General features: G+C 37.7%; 1 protein-coding gene across 2 annotated transcripts in view; it reads right to left on the bottom strand.

The window, feature by feature from the left end:
* grid1b (glutamate receptor, ionotropic, delta 1b) overlaps nt 1-24,961 on the bottom strand; it is a 462,710-nt gene that overhangs the window by 61,221 nt on the left and 376,528 nt on the right. For both annotated transcript variants that reach the window (XM_084135167.1, XM_084135166.1), the window contains exons 6-8: nt 12,201-12,374; nt 7,038-7,199; nt 3,442-3,561 (exon numbers count right to left, since the gene is read on the bottom strand). In XM_084135167.1, coding sequence (XP_083991293.1) covers nt 3,442-3,561; nt 7,038-7,199; nt 12,201-12,374 — 456 coding nt within the window. The remainder of the gene's footprint in view (nt 1-3,441; nt 3,562-7,037; nt 7,200-12,200; nt 12,375-24,961) is intronic.

The raw sequence follows: 24,961 nt of genomic DNA on the forward strand, positions 1-24,961 counted from the left end.
GGTGTTCAAGGACAGGCATTAAGCTGGTTTAGATCGTACTTATCAGACCGCTACCATTTTGTCTGTTTAAATGGGGAAAAATCGAAGATAACGTCAGTAAACTATGGAGTGCCGCAAGGATCTGTGTTAGGCCCTCTGCTATTCTCAATATATATGCTGCCACTTGGTAATATTATAAGAAAACATGGAATTAATTTCCACTGTTATGCTGATGACACTCAATTATATATTTCATCACGACCAGATGAAAACAATAAATTATCTAAATTGACAGAGTGTGTTAAAGATATAAAATACTGGATGACGTGTAATTTTCTGCTATTAAATTCAGATAAAACGGAGGTATTACTTATTGGTCAAAAAAGCTGCCCACAAAACCTCTTACAATACAACTTTACTTTAGAAGGATGTCCTGTTACTTTATCCACTACAGTAAAAGACCTGGGTGTTATATTAGACCGCAACTTGTCTTTTGAAAATCATATTTCATATGTTACAAGAACAGCCTTTTTCCACCTTAGAAACATTGCTAAGCTACGTAATATGCTATCAGTTTCTGATGCAGAAAAGTTAGTTCATGCATTCATGACCTCAAGACTAGATTACTGTAATGCTTTATTAGCTGGTTGTCCTGCATCCTCAATAAACAAGCTACAGTTAGTCCAAAATGCAGCTGCTAGAGTTCTTACTAGGTCAAGGAAATATGATCATATAACACCAATTCTATCATCTCTACATTGGTTACCTATAAAGTTCCGTATCAATTACAAAGTATTACTAATGACCTATAAAGCACTAAATGGTTTAGCTCCTAGGTATTTAACGGAACTTCTATCGCCCTACAATCCATCGCGCTCTTTAAGATCACTAAATTTGAGGCTTCTGGTCATTCCTAGGATATCTAAGTCCACTAAAGGAGGGAGGGCATTTTCATATTTAGCTCCTAAACTGTGGAATGGCCTTCCTGATATTGTTCGAGGCTCAGACTCGCTGTCCCAGTTTAAAACTAGATTAAAGACGCATTTCTTTAGCCAAGCATTCACATAATACTTACCTTTTATACTACAGTTGAATCAGATTGAATGCATTATTGTTATGAACAGCAGCTACGCTAATTATTTCCCATCTGCTTTTCTGTTGTTATCTCGGGATGCTAGTCCCGAGGTAAATACAGATTGTCTGCTCCAGTTTGTATCCAGCCTCCCATGGAAACTACAGATGCCCCAACACCCGTGCAGAGACGACTCAACGCCTGAAGAGACGACTCGACGCTGGCGATATGTTTATGCCCTAAATTAATGCATGATTAATTAACTAACTGTATTTTTCTATGTACATTTCTGAAATGCACTTTCTGTAAAGCTGCTTTGAAACAATATGTATTGTGAAAAGCGCTATACAAATAAATTTGAATTGAATTGAATTGAATTGAATTGAATTGAATGTACTCGCCGATACCGATGCCAGAATTTTTATTGGTATCGGCGGCATTTCCGATACTAGTATCGGAATCGGAACAACCCTATTTAAAATCCAAAATAATAGAACATTAAACACTAACAGATCTCCCCCATATTAATACTGAGCAAAACACATCAAATAACACTTAATTTTAACATTTGCTCTCCTTTAACAGTCAGAAGCAAAGCATGCTGGGAACTGGAAAGTTGTAACTTATTCTGTGTGTGAACATACAGTACATTCACATTTATATGGGAACATGTGTGTGCAATATATGTAAACAATAAAGGATAAAACTTTGTGAATATTACATGTAATGCTATTTTTGTCTTCATTTATAAATATTTTATATGTATTAATATATAGCCATACATGGCCAATGCATATATTGCAGTAAATTGAAAAATATAAGCACTAGTTTCCCATATATGGAAATGTATTATGTAGTATAATACAATAATATATAATAACACATTATATTTTGCAGTATATTCCCATATATTTGTTCCATAAGGGTAAGCCTACCTACACTAGACTTGTCAGGGTGAATGTTCAAGATCACCTCAGTGATTCCTCCCTCATCCATTTGTCCTGTTGTCAGAAGTACGCGGAAGTACGTTAGAAACAGAACTGGGTATCCATCTACTGTTGTTGCTCCAGTGAAGACAGCATCATTGATTACAATGGGTTCCTTTTTTCTTTTCTTTTTTTTACGTGACACAACAAGTAGTTCACATCCAGAGTAGAAAGAGTATTAGTGATTGGAATGCGGCACAAATGTGTGTCTGTCTTTTTAGGTAGCTCACTACAGTTTCATACAGAGTTTAATATATAGAAGCAGTCAGAGAAAAGTCATTTAGAGAGACAGAGAGACTAAAGACTAAGATAAGACAAAAGCCAACAGGGTACTGAGTCACTACTGAAGAAATCACTTGAAACTTTCCAGCCTTCTTTAACCTCCAAAGGGTTTCTTGTTTAGCCAGGAAATGTATTTGCCTTGGCTTTCAAACCATGACATATGTCAAATTAACAGCACGGCTCGCTGTTTGTCTCCATAGCAGGGTGGAAATGCAGTTGGCTACATTAATCTCTTTTTGGGCGGCACTGCTTAGAAGACTAAAGCTGGTGCTCTAATAATGAACAACAACAGGACTGAGTACACTTGACGTACCATTAGCTGTCCTTTCCTTTCATTATAGCTAATAAATGTGCTTTGTGTGAGGGGGAGCCGGTGTGTGTGCGGGCAGGGAGTAAATGGCTGTGGCACTGTGGATCCTAATGGCTATAATGTGATACAGTGGGTTCATAATTCAGGTTGGGATGCAGGGTGATTAAATCTTCATTACCAGCAGACTGTTTCCTCTCCTGTAATTTATATTACTCTTTCTTTTAAATGATGGATGGACCCAAACAGTTTATGGCTACAAAAACAGAGCACAAAAATCAGCAAATACAGCTATGAAGAGAAAAGAGGACAGTCTGTAATGAAAATTACTTGTGATTGTTCTAGGAAAAAGTACAGCAAAAGCTAATTAAATTATCCAACTGTAGGCTAAATAAACCATCTAATAGTAGACATGGAATTGAATAGACTGTCTGTAGGGAACACTTTATGACATACAAAATAGGTAGTGCACATAGTCATAAAGTTTGTATTACAGCATGTTTGGCCTGGCAAGCCAGTTGAAGCACGACTCATCACTGCCGTTTGCTCTTGCCTCTAAAACATTTGACAATGAGGTGAGGAGTCAAAATGGCAGTCTGGATACAAAATCTGCACAGATTACATTGTCAATTTGTTCTCAATGGAGAGTCTTTCTGAAAAGCAGATTATGCGTTCTCCATGTTTATCATAGACAAATTTCAGGGAAATTGATTTCAGTTTTCATTTTACCTAAGGTTACTGGTAATGAAAAAATAATCAGAAATCAGAAGAGCTTTTACACTAGGTACTAGAAATGAAAATCCAATTTAACTCACGCGCTTTATGTCTTTTCCAAACGTCTCGCTGAAGCTGGTTCCCAAAATCTCAAACTGAACGTGTGAATTTGATCCATTGTCCATGAAGTCCATAATTCCGGTGAGACCAGTTACACGGCCCTGTGGGAACAAGACAGTCTGAATCAATAAACAATAAAGCGACACAGTAAAAATAACTGATCCAGATCAAAGTGCAATGTGCTATACCCTTTTATAAATTAAACTTTACCAAATGCAATTTCAAGCCTTTAATCTTTCTTGGGCTTTACAATATGAATGGCCTCGTGGTCTGGGGCCAGTGGGAGAAAGGTTTGGCTCAGTGTGCATTACCACTCCTTTCCCAATTTGACCAGTACTGCATGTATACCATCAGTTAATTTTACTGTGTGTTTTACATTTTACAGCTGCTGTTAAATGAGTAGATGTGCAAAAGTGTGAGGTGCATACATAACAACATCTGGTATACAGAAACAGCTATATCTCGAGATGTGTTTTTAAAACTGATTAAATTTAACAAGACAATGTTCATGACCCACTGATAACTAAGGTGGGAAAAAAGTAATTCCCTTCCAAGGGGAACTCGCGCTGCGTCGAGAATGACACTGTGGGAATGCTCTGCGGGATTGTGTTGTGAAGCATGTGTGAAATCAGTCAAATGGTGTGACGGGACATCAGAGGCGGGTGACATCACGGCCATGAAACCATAACATGCCCAAACAATGCAACACTAGTTTTTGTGTCTTCAGTAAGTGCTCTCTGTGAACTTATTTGTCATATTTAGTGTTGTCTGTCCTGTTACAAGCATATATATCATATAATGCAGAGCAAAGAGCAGTTTATATTGTGTATCCATCCCTGCCCACACTACATAATGAGTGAGGATACACATGATTTATGCATTTTTTGTTTAGAACAGAGCACACACAGTCAATTTTTGAAGGGGATGGCTCTGAGCATTGTGGACAGCTTCCATTACGGACACTCTTCCTGGCACTCTTCAAGGAGGGCGCTCAGGCTTGCATTCCACATGGTTCTGGTCCTGCTGCTGCTGAGGCACAGCTAGGATTCAGGTCATGGGGACCACAAATAGATTTAGCAGCCTCAAAAATTTGAAAAAGCCAGCTCCTCACACCGTGCCACTCAAAAACAGAGCGTTGCCACCCAAGCTCCCCCACAGAGAGGGAGGTGCTCTCTTACGCAGCCTTTGCGGGGTAAGACAGATCTGAGGACTGTTATTATCTCCAAGAAGGCTGCAGGGAAGAGGTCCTGACGCCAATGGCACCAGAACTCTGAGGGCAGTCAAGTGTTCAACACTTCATTATACAGTGCCCATTTACCTTTGGTGCTCTCAGGGGCCGTTCTGCTAACCCCGCCACCTAGTGTGCTTCGGGGCGCAGTGGTCTCCAGCGAGCACATATCTCAGTGTCCGCCCGGAAACGTAGAGGAACTGGGATGCATATTTCCATATCTCCATCCTTCCACAACACAGGAAGTTCCTCCGTTTCACTTTCGGGGGCAAAGAGTACCAATATCTGGTTCTTCCTTTTCGGTCGAGCTTTATAACCCTGCACTTTCACCAAATGCTTGGATGCAGCACTGGTGTAGATACGACTTCAGGGCATCCACATTCTGAACTAATTTAACGATTGGTTGATTTTAGCTCAGTCACATCAGTTGTCAGCACCTATGTCAGTCTGAGCCCACTTGACTAGGAGTATTACGCCCTCTTCTGCCAGGAGTTTCACTTCAAGATGATTGTGATGGTCCTCTCTGCACACATTCATGATGTTTTACAACCTGGACTTGGACTCTACATCAGGGTCCCTGAAGAGGGAATGAGACGCTGCGTCACCCTGCCATACTTCCTGCATGCCTGTCAGCGACTTCAGCCTATTAGAAGCTACCGTTGAATTGTTTGGGCATGCTTTATAGTTTCCTGGTCGTGACATCACCCGCCTCTGACATCCCGTCATACCAATGCACTGATTTCACACTTGCTTCATGAGAGCAGAGCATTCACACAGAGCATTCCCAGCGTCATTCTCAATACAGTGTCTTGTTCCCTCTTCAGGGAACCAAGGTTACAGTCGTAACCAAGGCGTTTTCCAATTAATTCTATTCAACATTGACTGAAAATAACATAATGTTTAGTTATTTTTTTTAAAATACTATTCATTACAAAACCTCTGTTGTGAATGTGTAATATCTAAAACAACAAATGAATAAACATTAGAAAAATCAAAATATATAATCCACTCTTCTTTTCAGACAAATTGATCTCCTACTGGCCACGTGTCATACAAATTCGCAGGTCAGAGTTCACCAAATTTGAAATATAGTTCACCAAACTTGAAATATATATATGAAAAACTGGAATGCTTGAATTATAATTAACAAGGCAAAAAACATAATATTGAAGCATATTAAACACGAGATTTAGGCACTGTCTTCATTAAAACACAAATAAAAGTAATCCATAGTTCTCAGTTGGTTTTGGATGTGTAGTATATACACAGAATTTGACATGCACCAGACAAAGTATTTTATGTAGATTAAATATGTAAAATTAAATAGAATCATTGATTGGCACAGATTAATCAGCAAAAACGATAAATCCGTCGACTAATAGCTGGGTATTAAACAGGAATTATTGCAAAATATAAACCAGCATTATTATTGTTAAATATATAACTATTAAAAACATTTTTGTTAATTGAAATAAAGCTGAAATAAAAATATATATATATATAATATATATATATTGTCTTGGCGACTAAAAAAAAAACTGGAAAAATATTTTTCAATAATTTTAGCTAATACTGAAAAAATGTAAATAAAAAAGCAAACTCAATGTTAACACAAACTATGATAGTATATAAATAATTTTAAAATGAAACTGTCATAAACCCTTATTTGTTTACTATCCTTTAAAAGTAGACTAAAATTATCTTGAACAGATTTCTTAATGTTTTCTTTACTGGTCTAACTGGGCCACCTGTTTAGAGTTGTGTGGGTCGCTCAGCGCTTGAAAAGCATCACTATATGAAAGGCCTACAGGAAGTTTCAGAGACAGATCTATCCATGGCTTCATGTCCCTCTCATGGCCGATTAGAGGTTTCTTGCAGTTCTTTGTGGTTCATATAAAGTTAAAAAGGCGTGAAATGAGGAACACACTCTAGACCGCTTGCTGCCCCTGAGAGCTCACAGAGACATGAGCTCGTAAGATGAGACATCAGCTGCTGTGGCCACCACACCAGCTATTGTGCAGCTTTCAGTGGCCCTTGAGAGAGTTCTGTGTGAGGACAACCAGCTATCTCAGCTTGACCGCTGTGCTTGAGTTTAAAAGAAAAGTGATTGCAGCAGTGAGAGGGGAAGTCAGGAAACAACCTACATGAAAGCAATTTGCATTTCAAAAAGCCACATGTCTGGGACTTGATGTAAAGCAATGGAAACTATCATCTTGTCACAGTTGCTTTTATTCAAATACTCGCTATCTTGCCACTTTTAGTCTTGCAGGCTAAATGTGATAGCCCCCCAACAGTGTGACAAACAGCAAAACAGAGTTTCTGAAAAAATCTTGACATCAAACATCATACCTTTTGGATCGTCTCCAGCATGGACCAGCCTCCATTCCAGGGCTTGGTTGACTTTCTGATGCAGTTGAGGCTGGCCATGCTGTGCCACTTCCGGTCTTCTAATTTTCGATAGAATGCGTTGGCCAACATCAACACACTGTCATAAAGGTACAGATTGGACACCTGGAATCAAAACAACCAAATAATATATAATACTATTTTTGATCCATCAAAATTAATTTTTACACAAAACGCTGAATTACACTGATTAAAGTTTTCAATTTGCAGAAAATTGAAACCAAAAACAATGTTTATTAAAGTTCACTTCAAAATGAAAATTCTGTCATCATTTACTCACCCTCAAGTTGTTTCATACCTATATGAATTTATTTCTACTGCTGAACTCAAAAGAAGATAATTTGAAGAATGTCGGTAACCAAACAGTTGATGTACCCCATTGACTTCTATTAATACTAACAGTATTTTTTTTCCTACTATGGAAGTCAATGGGGTACATCAACTGTCTGGTTACAGACATTCTTCAAATTACCTTCTTTTGTGTTTGGCAGAACAAAGAAATTCATACAGGTTTGAAACAACTTGAGGGTGAGTAAATAATGACAGAATATTCATTTTGAAGTGAACTATTCCTTTAAATAATCAATTATTTAATCACATTTATTTAATAATCAACACTCTAAATCAACAAAATAAACTGAGTTGCGTATAAACTTGTTATACTGCACATTCAATGTTTAAAATTTTTTTTTCATTACAGAATTATTCAAACATACATTAAATAATGAAGGCAACAGTTTAAGTAAAAATATAATGAACATGTAATATAGTGCATACATTAAGCATACATGCTCCGAGTTATTTTTTCTACCGAGCTTTGGAAGTTAAATTGCTTTCCTGATGTAACGTTACTGTATGTGACTGTTTTATTGATGTCTTTTCCACAGTTGACACACTGAGCGAATACATGACACATGATACATTTCAGGAAGTTGTAATGTTTCTTTCAACATACTGTACCTTCTGATGTTCATTCATGTTTATTTTGTGCAATAACTAGTAATAAAGAAGAGAAAGAGATCCGTTCACGGATCAAAACAACATTATTGTTTGAATTTCATTATAAAATTGACAGAAGTCGATAGCTCAGGCTTTGTTTCATATCAACATTAACAAAACACAAATCATATGGAGATAATTGGATGGTAAGAATAATGTCTCGGTTCATCAAACTGAAGATCTATTTAAAATGAAAAATCAATATTGTCAACCCAACCCTAGCATCCACACATGTGACATGTTTTGCTTTTGTCGCTTATTCAATTTTTTGTGCAGAAAGACACTGACACAGTCAAAACATGCCATCGGAGAATCACTAATTAAGTTCTACCGTTTCAGTCAATAATTTCAGCCCTCCAAAACTTTTTCAGCCGAAACTGACAACTCATTTTCTTTTCAGCCATATTTTAGGTTCTCAAATTTCGGTGCATCGCTATTATGGATACAAAACATGGGTCAAGAAAGTAGCTAGTTACCTTTATTTAAAATAATAAAGACACGGGGGTTTTAGAAAAATAAGCACCTTTTTCTAACCTGACAAATGGTCACATAATAGTTCCCCTACACAGATGTATTTACAGAGACAATCTAAAGAGCTGTAAATATGCTCATTGATGTATGTTAACTACACCCTGTGGAGAACTGTCCCCCAGATCAGAATCAATTTCTCTGTAATTTCATCTGCTTCTGCAGCTATAATTGGAGTTATTGTTGTATCTGAGATTCTAATAATAAATTATTTCATAGGCTAAATGTTTCTAGTTATGAATCCCGGAGGAAAGTATATTTCCTTTTGTCCCATTTGACGATTAAGATTATATCTTCTTAAGATCACAAAAAATATAGATGCGGTTTTGGGAGTGTCAGAAGCTGCACTGAATGAACTTTTGGGTCAATCTACAAAATAGGTGCTTATGTGTTGTCCACTGACATACTGTTTGTGTAAATAATGATGAGCCGTCTTTGTAATAGGTGTCTTTAACAACTTTGTACTTAAATTAACATGTAAACAGTAAGCACATTGTATTAAATGCTCAAATGCTATTGTATCAAATGATTGTAGTTTTGGGTTTTCATCCGCGGACGTACATGTCACAGTATTCCTTATTTATTCCCCAAGGCATACACCAAAAAAGGGCCGAGGCCTGGATGAGTAACTATAGTTGCGTGCTGAAAATTTTGGTTATGTTAAGGGCCGTGACATTTCTTAAACATGCTAGAATTTGTTGTCCAATCAAAACACACTGGCCCAGTTGACCAATCCGAGGACATTGCTCTTTTCGGAAAGAGGGACTTCATAGAGACCGGAACAAAACTGGGTGTTAATGACAGACTGGGAAGAGAGGTGCTGCAACAATGTAAAATATGTGAAAATTATTTTATTTTTTTAACATTCAAGCATGAAAACCTATTCTAGTAGACCCTTAAAACAAAATCAAGACTATTATGGAACAATAATATTAATTATTATTATCATTATCATGATTTATGAGGGTTCCTTGTTTGGTCCGTCCACAACTGTGTGTTTCAGCTACTCCGCTATATGAGCATATATGCACATTTTGGTTTAAACAATAAAAAAATAGAAATAAAAGCTATTATGTTTTAATTCTTGTAAGGGTTGGTCTTATGTAGAACGTGCATGACGAAGGAATTGGAATCAGAGTCTTTAATAACTCTAAACAGAACACTCAGGAGTCAGAAGATAAACTATAGAACACCCACTTTTATACAAACAGTACTGGACAAAGAAACACATACAGGGCTTACATCGACAGTGGATGATTAACGTAATTTAGGAACACGTGCAAACTCAATAAATAACCATGGAAACATGCATTGGGGACACAGGCAAAACAGGAACAAAACACGGAGAAGAAACAAAAAACAAAGCAGAACTACATGTGACAATTCTATCTACAGCTTAAATATTATTAATATATTAACCATATATATATTACATTTAGGTTGACAATATATCTTTTTTAACAACAACAACAACAACAACAACTTAACCACAACAACAACAATCACTGCAACAAAAACTTAAACTTGCATCCAACCCTGATTACTTTTATTAAAATCTCTTAGTAAAATGTTCAAATGTACTTGCACAAATCAACAGACTTGAAGGAAAATAACACTGCCATAACTTGTTTTAAACATTTCATCAGTTTCATTGTTCCGCTATGTATCCAGTTAAATGTCAATCTTGTTACAAAGTTTAAAATTGGATATGTGTAAAAAAGTATATATATACATTTTTTAGAATAAGCACATTTAGTTCTCATGACCTTGTCAACCGTTTACTGGCAATTCGTTTATCTTTTTGTTTAATATTTTTCTTAAAAATGTAATAGAGATGCATTAATTAAGAATAGCTTTAACTCAAGTTATGGGCTGTAAGACACACTGACTGCTGACAGTGCATCAGGAGCTCTCCTCTGTCCATGACCCACCGGATTCAAATCAAAATTCCGTTTCTCATCCAAGTATGACATCTGCTGAGTGTTACAAGCTGCTAGGTGCAGTCATTATTCCAGTTGATGTATAAAATAACACCTGTCTTTCCTGTACGAACAACCACTTCCTGATCAGTGAATGACGGCCACACTAGTTGAGATGACAGGTCCATACAGGAAGACATTTGTCACACTTTACTGAGACTGACCATCAGTTAAGGCATGTTGGAGGTATTAGCAAAAGCTGCGCGGGTGACTCCAGTGATTTCTGGTTTTTGGAGTGACAGGGGAAAAAAACACAAAGGCGGGTGGCTCATGTTGACACTGCAGATTTGCAGAAAAAAACCTGACAGGTTTGTCACCGCTGTGAACTAGTGGTTTTCTTTGTCAAGGTGAATAAACATCATAGAACATTTTAACCCTCGTTTTCATGAATAATTGAGGAGTAAGACTCCAGAGTATGTGCGGTGCAAAGCTCAGCCATCTGTTTCCTACTATGAAACTATTGTTCATGTGCATTCAAGGGGTTTCGAGAAGCAGAAATTTAGACGTCACAGCAGAGAAGGAAAACACTTGGAAACAACAATCAGGATTTTATATAGGGCTGTAACCACCATATTGTAACCATCAGTAATATCCTGTGATGCAAACAACTCAACGTTTTGTCACATTTCACCATTTTGAATGGAAAATACAGGATAATTATATACGATTCATGCAACTCATAACTGAATGTGCACAATGAAGAAATATTTTGTTGTTTTCATGCATATTATGCAAACATTAACTCTTTTTTGAATGCAAATTTTAAAATAAAAATATTATTTGCAAAGCTCAAATTTATTACAGAGTCTTGCTCTTTTACTGTTGTCCTTTTTTTCTTTATTCACTTCCATTTAAATCATTTAATTATTTAATTAATTTAAATAAAAAGACCATTGCACAAAACACTAAGGGACATATTTGCTAACAGCTTGCGCCAGCGCAAACTCTCTTCTGGCGTTAAAAAACTACTGTCAGGATTTACTAAAGACACACAGCGAAAAATTAGCTCTGAAAAGCCTTATACCATATACCTTACTGCGTATGCATTTGTAGGAGTTTCCCTTTCAGGCACAAATTTATGGGAGGAGAGTATTTACATGAATGACGCAAGATGATTTACTAAGGTTTGCGGTCGTCAATGTACTGGTTTTTGCATCTTTGAGCCATTATTTACCGCCGTATGACCGGTCTTAAACCAGACACTACCTGGTAGATTGCGTTGGTCATTATGGAAATGATCTGACTGCGTCTGTGTTCTTTACTTTGCGCGTCGTCTGTAGATCGCATGCAGAACTTTCCACTCCCATCTGCGCTGTTTTGGAATTGCGCTCTCACGCTAATTTACCATGTTTATTAAATCTTCCCCTAAAACTAAAATCTTTGAATGAAAACCCACATAGGGACAAGTTGAAAATAAATTAGCAAAAAAACCCGCCTAATTAAAATAAAATAAAACATTAAAAACGCTGTGAGAGACTCTGGGGTCCCATTGTCTGTAAAGGTTGAAAATACCTGATCTTAACTTCACTTGTTCTAGATTTAATGGGTTTGAGAATGCCATCTCCTACATGGCGATGATGCAGTTTCTATGGTTACTGACCTCCAGCGACTGCAGGTAGCCCTCCTGAGGGTCGCAAAGCAGTGAGGAGATGCGGTGGTTGTTCCTCATACAGCTCACACTGCTGTCTCTCCAGAGAGGGAAAATCTGCCTGACGACGGTCATCCTTCCCAAGGAACTGTGGGCCAACTCCATAATCTCAGCATCACTGATCTCCTACACTCACAAAGAGACAAAATACAAAGAATAATCATGAGTATTTATGAATCAATAGTAAATTGATTACTTATTACATTCGTAATAAGGTTAGTTTGCCTACCTATATGATATATACTAGGGATGCTACTGCCTTCTAAGATGCCTTGTAAGATATCCAAGGCAACAGATTAAAAACTTGTTCATTGTAATTAAATAAAAAAAATGTAATGTGCTATTATATGGTTTGTTTGTTAATTTGACGTTAGCTTAGCAGCATGCTAACATCAAACTCAATTGAGATCAGTTGTGAGTCAAGTCTTATTTGTGTTTCATGTGAGGAGTGTCAATATAGAGTGTTTCATATCAGTCACGTATAAGCTTTCCTTACACTCAGGATGCTTCTTTAGCTGTGGTTAAACTTTATTTTAAGGTGTCCTTGTTACAGTGTAACAAGCACAGTATACATTAAAGTACTAAGTAATATCAATTGACAACATGTACAATAGGGTTAGGACTAGGATTTGGTTTAGGGTAAGTTGCATGTAATTATGCATAATTTGCTGTTATTCCTACAATAAGTACATGTAACATATGTAACAAGGACACTGCAAAGTGTTATCAGAGCTTATCCAGGCAGCTCAATGTTTTTTTTATTTTTTTATGTTGAGTTAAGATTGTCTTTAAAAAAAAACAATAAAAAAAAAACAACAACATTGGGACAGAGAGATTGTGAAAAGGAAGAAACAAAATAAAATGGCATAATCATTATTTTAAAGCACAGGACATTGAGGAAAGGGGGAAACAATCAATATACAAGCAATTTCAAAGCAGTATCTGAAAGCTTGGTATTATTGCATCAAATTGGGGTATTTAAATAAAATATAAATAATGGCAAGCCAATTAAGGCAATGGAAATGGTTTTCAATATGTTTTTCAATAGGAGAACAAAGATTGAACCCCTCTGACATATTTTGAGTCTGGAAATTTTAAGAAAATGTATTGTTCAACAAGAATTTGCAACTTCCCCTGATAGTAACAGTACAATATGTTCAACCTTGTGAACATAATTGGTGAACATATTTAATGTCAAATAGTTATTCATATTGGTCCACTTCAAACCACAGCCAAACCCTCTGTGCTGTTTAGAAGAACCTTGCTGAAAAGATGAATTCAGTAGCGGCTCATCAGCCGAGATATACTGATATTATTTTGAACTGCAACCACTGATAATGTACCAACTACCTTAATTATGTAGAGAAGAGATAAAGAATATTTGATCGGCAAATTTTTTTACCAAGCTACAAATAAAAAAATAGGCTACAGCAATCAGCTTCACTATACAGCCGAACATGTTCTTTCAACACGGACATTTAAAAGGACAGAGGGATGTATTTTTGCTTCTATCTAGTGATATGCTATGTAATTTTCTTAAAATTGTCTGTCTAAAAGTGACCAAAAAAGCCTTTTAAAGAGTTTATATATATATAGACCACTGCAGGAATTTCCACTGGTCGAACCTAAGTTATGCTGGTGGACCAACACACTGTTAACCAGCAAAACTTAAAAACATCTCAAGTGAGTTGCACTAAAAGCATGTTCAGTTTTATACAAGAGAGATGAACATGAACCTGGCAGTTTTGAAATGCACTAAATTGGCCTGTCCAACCCAACATTCCCTCCCCAAGATCAGTGATTTAGAGATTTGAAGATTTGGATTTTAAATTCCAAGAACTTTGGAATGAGCTGACTGACTTGCATATGGATAATCTGTGGTTAAGAGCAAAAACATGCAGATTGTCATCAGAGACAAAAAGCTTGCAGTCTATCACTGAGAGCCAGGAAGCCAGAGCTTAAAAAGTGTGAAAACAGACATGGCCACGTGTGTTCGGGTGCGTTGTTGGCGCGTTGCTATTTTGAGGCAACTGAAATAGGCCGCCATTGACCAACTGAAACCTGGTCTAAAGTCAATGGCGCAGTATTTTCTTTTTTTTTGTTATTTAAAGAGCACGTTAGTAATATGTGCCTAGGCGGGTCCACAGCGCGCGTACAATTTTTGTATTACACACACAGGGACTGGCAGCAGCACACAAACATTTATAATTAAATATGAAAAATTAAAGGATTCAAATCTAAAAGATTATTAATATGTAGGCTACATGAGGTAAGAAAAAAAATCTGAGCAGTGTGTGAAGTTGTTGAGTTCTCTTCTGAATCTTTAGAGGAGACAAATATGAGTGATCCAGAGTCTCTCTATAAGGAGAAAAACTCTCCATTGTGAGAGTGTTAAAGGTTTTTTTTTTTTTTTTTTTTTTTGTCTCAGGAGTTAAGTGTGAGAAGCAGAAAACTCAAGTAAAAGTCTCCATTTTATGTTAAAGTAAACTATTTTTTGTCTCGGAGAAACATCTGAGATGTTAAAGAGATCTCATTTTTGATTTTTCTTTCCTCTGGGCTAGCGGGCTAGCATGCTACAATCTAGCAACAGGCTACATTTGCTTAGTGAAGTAGCACAATAAGTTGAGGTTTTTAATCCTCAGACCCCAGGAAACAACATCAAATTTTACCATAAAGCTGTCAATTTTAGCATACCTTGACGTACCTCCCTGCAACCACTATGGCAGACAAAAATCTTCCTTCTAAGTTAGATGACATCACAAGCTATCCATAGTTTCAGTGGAAGGCAGAGCCCAGCAATCTCTAGCAGTTATGATGAATTGTGTAAAGCCCTTGTAGCAGAGTATACTCTGTATCAAAACCGATTTGCATCTCATTTATCAGTTTTCCAAATTAAGCAAGGCTGCCTTGAGTTTTCTGGAGAGTACTATGAGTAGGATGTCATGTTTAAGAGTCTGTTTGGGAGTACTCCTGTTAGACACTGACCGCATGTCTGCAGGAAATTTGAGGCAGCTCGCCATGTGAGCCTGGGACAGTGCAGGTGGGCACAGACAGGAAAGACAGGCAGCTAACAGCTCCTTGAATTCAGAATGAGTCATGTGCAATACTTATATCTTAAAAAAAATAAATAAATAAATAAATAAATATATATATATATATATATATATATATATATATATATATATATATATTATAAATTACCAAAACATACTATAACAACAAATGAACAAATGCATGTACATGTAGAAATGTCATTGACATTAGACATTGAAGAAATTTGCAAGAAATAATAATAAAAACATAATTTCATTGCAAATGAGTTCTTGTAATAAGTTACAGCAGCATATTGCAGATAAAATTTGTTATCTGTGCGGTGCATTTAATTTCCCATGAGACAATATACTATTTGTTTATCCTGTTTATCTTTTTGCATGTAGTGATCACTGGCAAAGTTAAGATGGCAGATACTTTGTAAATAAATTAGGCAAAACAGCTCTCTTACTGAAATATTTATCATCAAGATGCTGCTCAGCCATTATTCATGGTCCAGCCTGAAAACTTTGACAGGTAGATGAAATGGTGAAACAGACATGTGGGATGGACAATGTATCTGTTTTCAAAAGCACTATAGCTATATTTGCTGCAAGAGTAGAAAACAGCCGGGACAAAAAGAGACTGTAAATCTAACATCCTTTTCCCATTTCAATGTATGTCCTCTTATGTTCCCCATGTGACTCTTGGTTCAAAGGATATATGTTTACACTAAAAGCCTACTAGTGTTCTCCCTGCACTGATGGGTTTGCGATGCTCCTTGTAATTTCACAGTCTGCTGTTTCAAACATCTGGGGATAAAGCAGTACCTTCTGCTGTGGGTTGTGACTGGTACGGTAGAAATTTGACTAGATAAATTAATGACTACAGGCTTATAGACCACAAAAAAACAGTATGGAACATGTATCAAAGTCCAGCCTGCACCATGTGATACCAACATGATTTCTATTTAGGCATTTGAACATTTGGATTTATGCTGAGCGTGCAATATCAATGCATATATATGCATGCAAAATCATTACATGGAAATGTCCTTAGATACGTACAGTACAGAGACGCACAAATATTTACAAATTCTCTGATTACTGGTCAGAACTGGAATTAATAGGCACGAAAATCTCATTTATCATTGAAAAAAATGAAAAAGAATGAGAATGTGTCAGATAAAGTAAAGTAATTTGCACTTAATGCGTGGTGGAATTTAATGATCATCAAACTCAGCATGTACAAAATAAAAGTGAAACACTGTTAATGTTTTGACTATTCTAAATGTTCGTTCATGGACAAACTGTTCTTTTTAACCAGTTCTGGTCAGTAAACCTGTTGGATCATGCTGATATAAACAGTACCGGTAACACTTTATTTCAATAGTCCACTTTAGACATTCTACTAACTACAACGTCGCTGTCGGGCGGAAACCTCCTATGTCCAAATTTTGTCAATTTCATATTTTTTCACAAATCGATGCCATTGGTCAGTCCCCACGTGGTTCTGTTATTTTTACAAATTGTTAACCAATCTAAAGTGTTGAAAATAGCTTGAGAGTAAATCTCTTAACTCCACTGGACACTTCAACTGTCAGAGAATCCTCGTAATTCCACCTCTTCTTCACTCCGCGGCGGGAGCCTCCGCAGCGTTTTGTCTCCTCAAGATTGAAAGTTGCAACGATTAAGTTTATAGTGCTACAATGTGGAGAAAATCCAGCAAAACGCGCCCGCGTTGTGTAAATGTATCTAATATAATACTTGAATTGAATTAAATGTTTTGGATACCAGCATTAAATTATTTTTTTTATTATTATTTTACTGACTCGAATTTGGCACTGTGCATGTAAAATACCCCAAGTAGCAGGTTTTATTTATGGGAGAAAAAAGGTCTGTCTACTGGCGCCAAGTAAGCCTATATTTGGATAACTCTGTCTGTTTTTTTAGACAATAACGAGTGAAAATAGTTAGGTTAGATACATTTGAGTAGGCCTGTTTTGTTAAAAATCGATAGCTGTAATGCTTCGGTGCAGAAGGAAGCCTGTGAGCCACGAAGGTAAATTTGCTTGCAGATTAGGCTAATTTCTGCCTATTAGACAGCCTAGTCACCTCATCGTTTTTTGTTCTGCTTCACTTATAGCTCTTAAACCTTTAAAATGGAGTTTCGGAAAATGTATGTAACCACAGTCGTTAGCTTTGGTTAACTATTGAAGCCTTTTCTCTTGTCAAAAGGCTCAACGTGACCGCCGGCTTTGTTTGCGTGCAGATTAATTTCCGCCTATTTTAGACAGCCTAGTATTTTGGTATTGCATCACTCATATCTCTTAAACGTTTAAAATGAAGTTTAGGAAGATGTATGTAACCACAATCATTAGATTTGAATAGCTCTTAAAGCCTTATCTCTTGTCAAAAGGCTCAACGCGACCACAGACTTTGATGAACACTGCTGGCAGCAGCGACGTCTGTGTCCATACCATTCTATCAATGACAGCGTAACCTCGTATCTCCCTGCTCCCAAGTCATAAATCTGGTATCTCCGATTAAACATGATTTTGGGGAAATGTTGTGTTAATATTGGTACACAACAGTATATGATAGCAATATATGGTATAATACCAACTTTAACGGTACAATGTTTAATAACTAAAAAAATATGCAGTTTTTTTAATTTCCTGAAAAATAATGGTTTTGGAGATACAAGGATTCCACACCCCAGCGACGATAAGTAACTTTGCAACTACATGTCAACTAACTCTCATTAGATTATTAGTAGACTGTATGCTTAAAATCTGGTAACAATTTATTTTGATGGTCCCCCAACAGATATTCTACTGACTATAAGTAACTTGGCAACTACAAGTCAACTTATTCTACTAACCCAAACCCTAACACCTAACCATATCCTAACAGTCTACTACAGTCTACTAATACTTTAATGAGAGTTAGTTGACATGTAGTTGCAAAGTTACTTATACTATGTAGTAAATATGTTTTACGGAGACCTGGTTGAAAGTAGCAATCCAATATATCGGCATAAGAGGATATACAATGATAAGATTGGGCAGAGATGAAATAGGGTCTCATAAAGCTTTCGTTCGGAGGTCTGTGTATCTACGTGGATAACAGATGGGGGCAACCCAATTCCGAATACATAAACAAGTGTGCATTCCATATTTTGAACATTTGTTTGTGATTTTTAGACCTTTTTATCCCCCTAGGGAATTTGGATAAATAACAATTATTTTTGGATTTTCCCGGACCGGACGATGAAAAAGCCTGAAACAAAATAGCAGAATGTTTTTGCGATGTGCTGGCTAGAACAACCAGTATTTATTCTGGGGGTGTGAACTCTTGTAATGATCGTATTTAGCCGCTTTACACCAATATGTGGACTGTCCGACTAGACTTTTGCACGTTTTTGGATAAATGTTTTGGAAAATTGCTGATGGTTACAAAGCTGTTTGCCACCCTCCCTTGGGGAAGTCAGACCACAGTATTGTAAATTTTCTACCCAGATATCAGGCTAAGATTAAACAGGAGAAACCTGTTATACGGACACCTGTGGACTGAACAAGGCAAAGAACAATTGAGAAATTGCTTTGACCAAACGGCCTGGGATTTTTTTCATTTTATTTATTTAATTTTTTTATGTATGAGACAATGTTCATAATGTTACAGACTCCAAATCAATCCAAATCAATTTGTTTGTAATTTTAAGTATTTGGGGACATACATACAGTAGATGCTCAACTTAGTTTTGAAAATATTGACAGCATTTGCAAGCAAGCTCAACAAATGTAGTATTTGATTAGGAGGTTAAATCACTTTGGTGTGAGTAAGGCTATAACTGTAATCTATAAACGTTTTGTTTAAAGTATTTTAACTTATTTTTAACATGACCTCATGGTATGATCATTTAAGTGTCAAAAACAGGGTCAAGCTGTCCAAGACTGTAAATGAAGCCAAATGAAGAGACATCTGAATGATCTATATGCACATGTAAAGTCAAGCAAAAGGATTGAGTGATAGTAGGGAATGTGTCTCACCCTCTTCATTTATATTATATTATAAGTTCTAAAGACTTCAGTCAGTCATTTAATATGCTGGAGCATTATTTAATAAAACACAGATAATAATAAAAACCTATATTGGGTTTAATGTGTTTCTATTTACATACAGGATGCCAGAATTACTTGATGATGTGAAGAACTGATGAACTGCTTTTTGAATTGGTTGATTGATACAAAGCATTTGTTTCCCGTCTCCTTAGTGGCGTGGAGAGAGACAAATCGGTGACACGACGCAGCTCTTTAACATCTTCAGTGCTCACCGATTCACCCCGTCTAAGTCCCCTAGAAGGTTGGCCTGATACGCTTGTAAAATAGCCATTGTGTGGAGACAGGCGCCAACCTGACCTGCTGCCATATACGCCTTGCCCACCAGCGATGATGTAGTGTGACACGGCTTGGAGGGCAATGTCGGTGCTTTAAGGGATAACGCAACATCAGGTGAAAGATAAATTGCTAGAGTTTCCTCTACTTTTTGGCATCACCCCATAGCCATTCTCTCTGAGTCCCCTAATAGATGAATAATGGTGAACTGTGGGACTCGAAAGCCTTGCTGAATATGACTTTAAGAATGGCAAGCCCCGACGTGGTGGTTGTGGAGCTGACTGTGGGAAGCACTCATCAAGTTTTTTCTCAGCTCTTCCTGTCTCTCGGCCAGCTACTCAATGTTCAATCTTGCCATGGCACAAGTTACAACCTCCATAAGCTCTTCATACTGCGGGGATTGGGCTGGCGAGTCACCTAGATCACCTTCTTCGATGCTGAGCACATCCAACTCCTCAGAGCTAGAAAAGCCCAGCATCATACGGTCACTCAGGGCGGAAGAAGCCGGAAGGAGCGACTTAAAGCTTCTGGATTCCACTGGCACGCGTCACGGCATGATGTAGCACTAATCAGGATTGGACTAAGTTGCACACGTTCTTCAGGAGCGCTGTTGCTGAAGGGATTCCCCAGAGTGTCGTCAGTGACGCAGCGCAAGTTTCCTCGAAAGGTAACATTCCTCAAGGGCCCTAGTGTGTTGAAAGTCCCAATGTGAATGTTTCCACTGGTGTGTATACAATCCACAGTGATAATCCAATAAAGTGTGCTTTCTGGTGAGGTAAGTCCTCAAAGGGTAACTCCACAATCCAGTTGGTGATCACCAATTGGTCGATGTGTTAGTGAACCTGTTTTTTGCCATGCTCCCTTGATCGGAGCAGATCGTGTTATTCTTGTCCCTAGAGAGCGACAATGTTCTATATTTAGTGGAATGGGAGATGAGGATGTGATTGAATGGTTGGAGGAGATTAAGAGTAATTTACAGGCTCAAAATATATCTGATCTTTTTGTTTTTGACCATCTAGGGGGGTCTGCCACAAGTGAAATTAAGTTTAGACCAAGTCCTTGCAAGACTTTTAGCATGCCCTTTTTGCTTTGATGGAGAATGTGGTACAATGCGCTCCAGGTGGCATGCCTAACTCCACTACTTTGCTTAGGGATCAGTTTGTAGAACACGTAATGGATAACACCCTATGCCGTTAAGCGATATGTCCGGCTCCATCCACAGTCCACTATTTTGGACGTAAGAAAAGAGGCAATTAGGTTGGTTGATAAGGGATTCGTCCTGGTACGCTGAAATAAAGTTACTCTGTACCATCTCTTGCTACTCAGTATGGAGTCCAAGGTCATAGTATACTCTCTAGCGGTCGAGAGAATCAGTCAGAGTTGGCTGAATTGAAGGAGATGCTGAGGGCCCAACAAGAGCAACTTAACCAGCTCACTCAAGGCATGCAGCACCTGCAGTCTCGGCATGCTTTTAATCAGTCTAGGTGAGTTTACCCTATTATTTGCAGGCATTGTAACCAACCAGGACTTATTGCCCGTAATTTTGTTTGTGATTTTCATAGATCTACAGAGCAGCAGCCTTCCTTATCACAGTGGGATAACTCTCTGAATCCTTGTAGGCCGATGGAAATCTTTAACCCCTTGAGGTCGGCTATCGCGCCGGCGCGATAGGCTCGTTTTTTTCCTTATCACTGCAAAAAAAAAAATCTAAATACTAATATTAATTTGTATCTTATATGCTTGTGTTATACATCAATCGATCCTGTTTAGTATGTATTTTTTTTGTGTATACTCATAATAAAAACAAAGTGTTGTGCTTTTCGCCAAATAAAGAAAAATAAACATGATGCGAGTTCTGCCTACTCTCTGTCAGTGAAGTCAATTCTGAAACGCGTCCGAAAATGAACTGTAACTCAGCGAATACTCAGTCAAACAGGCATACAGACACACAGGCATGAAGCTTGAATTATCTTCTTTTAAATGAAGTAATTTTTATAAAAAACAAATATTCACAGTTTATGCAATATGTATGTAAAGAGAGAGATGTCAGTCGTTCTCATCTCAGCTAATTAAGTTTTAATGTGACTCCGCCCACGGAGACCGCGCTATACAAACGCAAATGTGAGGCGATCCATACAAACCTGTGAAACGCCCACATCAGCTGGATAAGGCCGGTGACACACTGGATGCGTGGCGTAAGCGTCTCAGCTGCGTGGCGTGTCAGTTTTTATTTCGGCTCCCATGTTAACAGTTTAGAGTTTGCACTCTGCCTGCGTGAGACGCGCGTCTCAGGCGTGGCATGAGCCGTGCGGAAAACGCGTGCATGCTAGAAATAGAGCCGACGCCTATTTTTCACGCGACATGCAAGCGTCTTGGAAGCGTTTCCATGCAAAATTGAATAGGAAAATCTGTTTATATGTCATTTTGACACGAATACATATTAATAAATGTCATTTTGATGTTTAAAAGTGTCAAATACTGCTGTATTGAATGAACAGCTTTTAGCAAACTCTATTGCTATACTGAGATGAGGAATATATACTGTATGTGTTTTGTCAAAAATAAAGTCATCAACTAACTAATGAATCCTTTACTTTGAAATACGTATGATAAAATGTATACTTTAGTTTTGAAAGACGTTGACTAGTTTTGAATAGATTATAAAGTTTTTACTGTACAATAGACTGCCACATCAAATAAGCTTTTGTTTGCCAATTTTGCTCATATGTTAAATATAGTATGTTTTGTCAAAAATAAAGTCATCAAATAATACGTTTTGTATACTTTAGTTTTTACAAAGAAAGATTACACTTGAATTGTTGTAATTGTAACCTTTTTAATAAAAAATATATATTTACAAGGTAGATGTAAATAAACTATTAAAAGGTAAATATAATTTTTTTCTTTAAATAATTTGTATTGTGTTTTATTAGTGACAAATTTGGGGAGAGGATAAATATTCCAAAACTGAAAATACAGTATGAGAATTAACTGCACAATTACTAGACATGTTTACCTTGGATATTATACAATTTGCAAGCACAATTTGTGGAAAAATAAAAAAAATTGCGATGCTTCCAACTGTGAACCAATTTGGTAGTGTGTGTATATACCTGTTTGTGCTAAATAGAGTGTAATTACACCTTTGCCATTGATATGTTTATAAGCAACTGAAAAAAGCACAAATGTCAGGGCATGTCAGAACATCTCAAGGACCCCAAAAACACCTCAGACCCTAGAGGGTTAACCCCCTGAATTGATGAGCCACACTTCTGGCTCTCGGCCCTCTGAATTGAGTGGGAACCAGGCCCTTTTTAAACAATTAGGTAATTGTCTTTCTCTTACTAATACTATGTGTGGCGGGATGGGTGATTTTTGTTTTGCTTTCGTCATTATTTGCATTCCAGCCTATTATCTGCGCCCTCTGGGCTATAAAAGAAGTGGCGCATGTGCTGTCTGTTATTAAAAAATCTAATTTTTTTGTGAACTGCCGTCATCACTTCCTGGGAACCGTATGCGATCACCCGAGCCGGTAAGGAGAATATACTGCTAGTTGTTTGTATGTTTTGAAGCGTATTCATTACAGAGAAGTGCGTTCTGTCTAATGTATGTTTTAGAGACGCTGATCTGTGTTGGAGAACGTGCTTCTGTCCTCCGCTGTACAAGACTGGTACCGTGTTATCACTGTTTGCACGCGCTGGACGTGGACCCTGGAGTCGGTAGGGACAAGTTGTTGATCTCTCGCTAATTGTTCTCAGTGGTATGAAGTGCGCGTTCTCGAAGCGCTGGTTTGTATTTGAGAGCGTGGTCTAATCTATTTCCTCTCTCAGCTGTGAGAACCTGATGCAGTAGTTGGATTGCTGTTGTTTCTCTGCTCTGTTCCTTGCCAGAGAAAGCTACAGTTTCACACGTGTGTGTGTGTGTGTGTGTGTGTGTGTCTGTGTGTGTGTGTGTGCGTGCATGTGTGCACCGTGAAGTGCAGGGATCTTCATTCGTGGGTGGCGTGGCTTGACTTTCTGCCTCTTGGTAAGCCTCGTCCCTGGCTATGATGTTGTCTTAAACCCCTAGTAGCCTGTTGAATTGGAACAAGTGTTCCATAACCATTTTACTATTGTTCTCTTTTAAGAATTGTCAATAAAGTATATTTTTGTATGTTGACCCTTGTCTCTGACTCATATTGGTGAAGAAAATCCAGAGTAAAGGGGTACTTGTGGTGAAAGACCTGTCCCACTCTTCGTTACCAGGTTATTCAGGAGTGCTATAGGAAGTTGTTTAGTCAACATGGTCATAATCTTTTTGACCATCCTACTGTGAAGGAGACTCCTGAATGGGATTCTGCCCAGCAGTACAGTAAGAAGATTTAAACTGATGCTTATGAGACAAAAGAACTACTAGCTAAGGTTGGGGGTCGAGGAACGGTGTTGTGTGTATATATATATATATATATATATATATATATATATATATATATATATATATATATATATATATATATATACACACTCACCTAAAGGATTATTAGGAACACCATACTAATACTGTGTTTGACCCCCTTTCGCCTTCAGAACTGCCTTAATTCTACGTGGCATTGATTCAACAAGGTGCTGAAAGCATTCTTTAGAAATGTTGGCCCATATTGATAGGATAGCATCTTGCAGTTGATGGAGATTTGTGGGATGCATATCCAGGGCACGAAGCTCCCGTTCCACCACATCCCAAAGATGCTCTATTGGGTTGAGATCTGGTGACTGTGGGGGCCATTTTAGTACAGTGAACTCATTGTCATGTTTAAGAAACCAATTTGAAATGATTTGAGCTTTGTGACATGGTGCATTATCCTGCTGGAAGTAGCCATCAGAGGATGGGTACATGGTGGTCATAAAGGGATGGACATGGTCAGAAACAATGCTCAGGTAGGCTGTGGCATTTAAACGATGCCCAATTGGCACTAAGGGGCCTAAAGTGTGCCAAGAAAACATCCCCCACACCATTACACCACCACCACCAGCCTGCACAGTGGTAACAAGGCATGATGGATCCATGTTCTCATTCTGTTTATGCCAAATTCTGACTCAACCATCTGAATGTCTCAACAGAAATCGAGACTCATCAGACCAGGCAACATTTTTCCAGTCTTCAACTGTCCAATTTTGGTGAGCTCGTGCAAATTGTAGCCTCTTTTTCCTATTTGTAGTGGAGATGACTGGTACCCGGTGGGGTCTTCTGCTGTTGTAGCCCATCCGCCTCAAGGTTGTGCGTGTTGTGGCTTCACAAATGCTTTGCTGCA

Source organism: Abramis brama (assembly GCF_963993115.1).
Source record: "Abramis brama genome assembly, chromosome: 14".
Lineage (NCBI taxonomy): Eukaryota > Metazoa > Chordata > Actinopteri > Cypriniformes > Leuciscidae > Abramis > Abramis brama.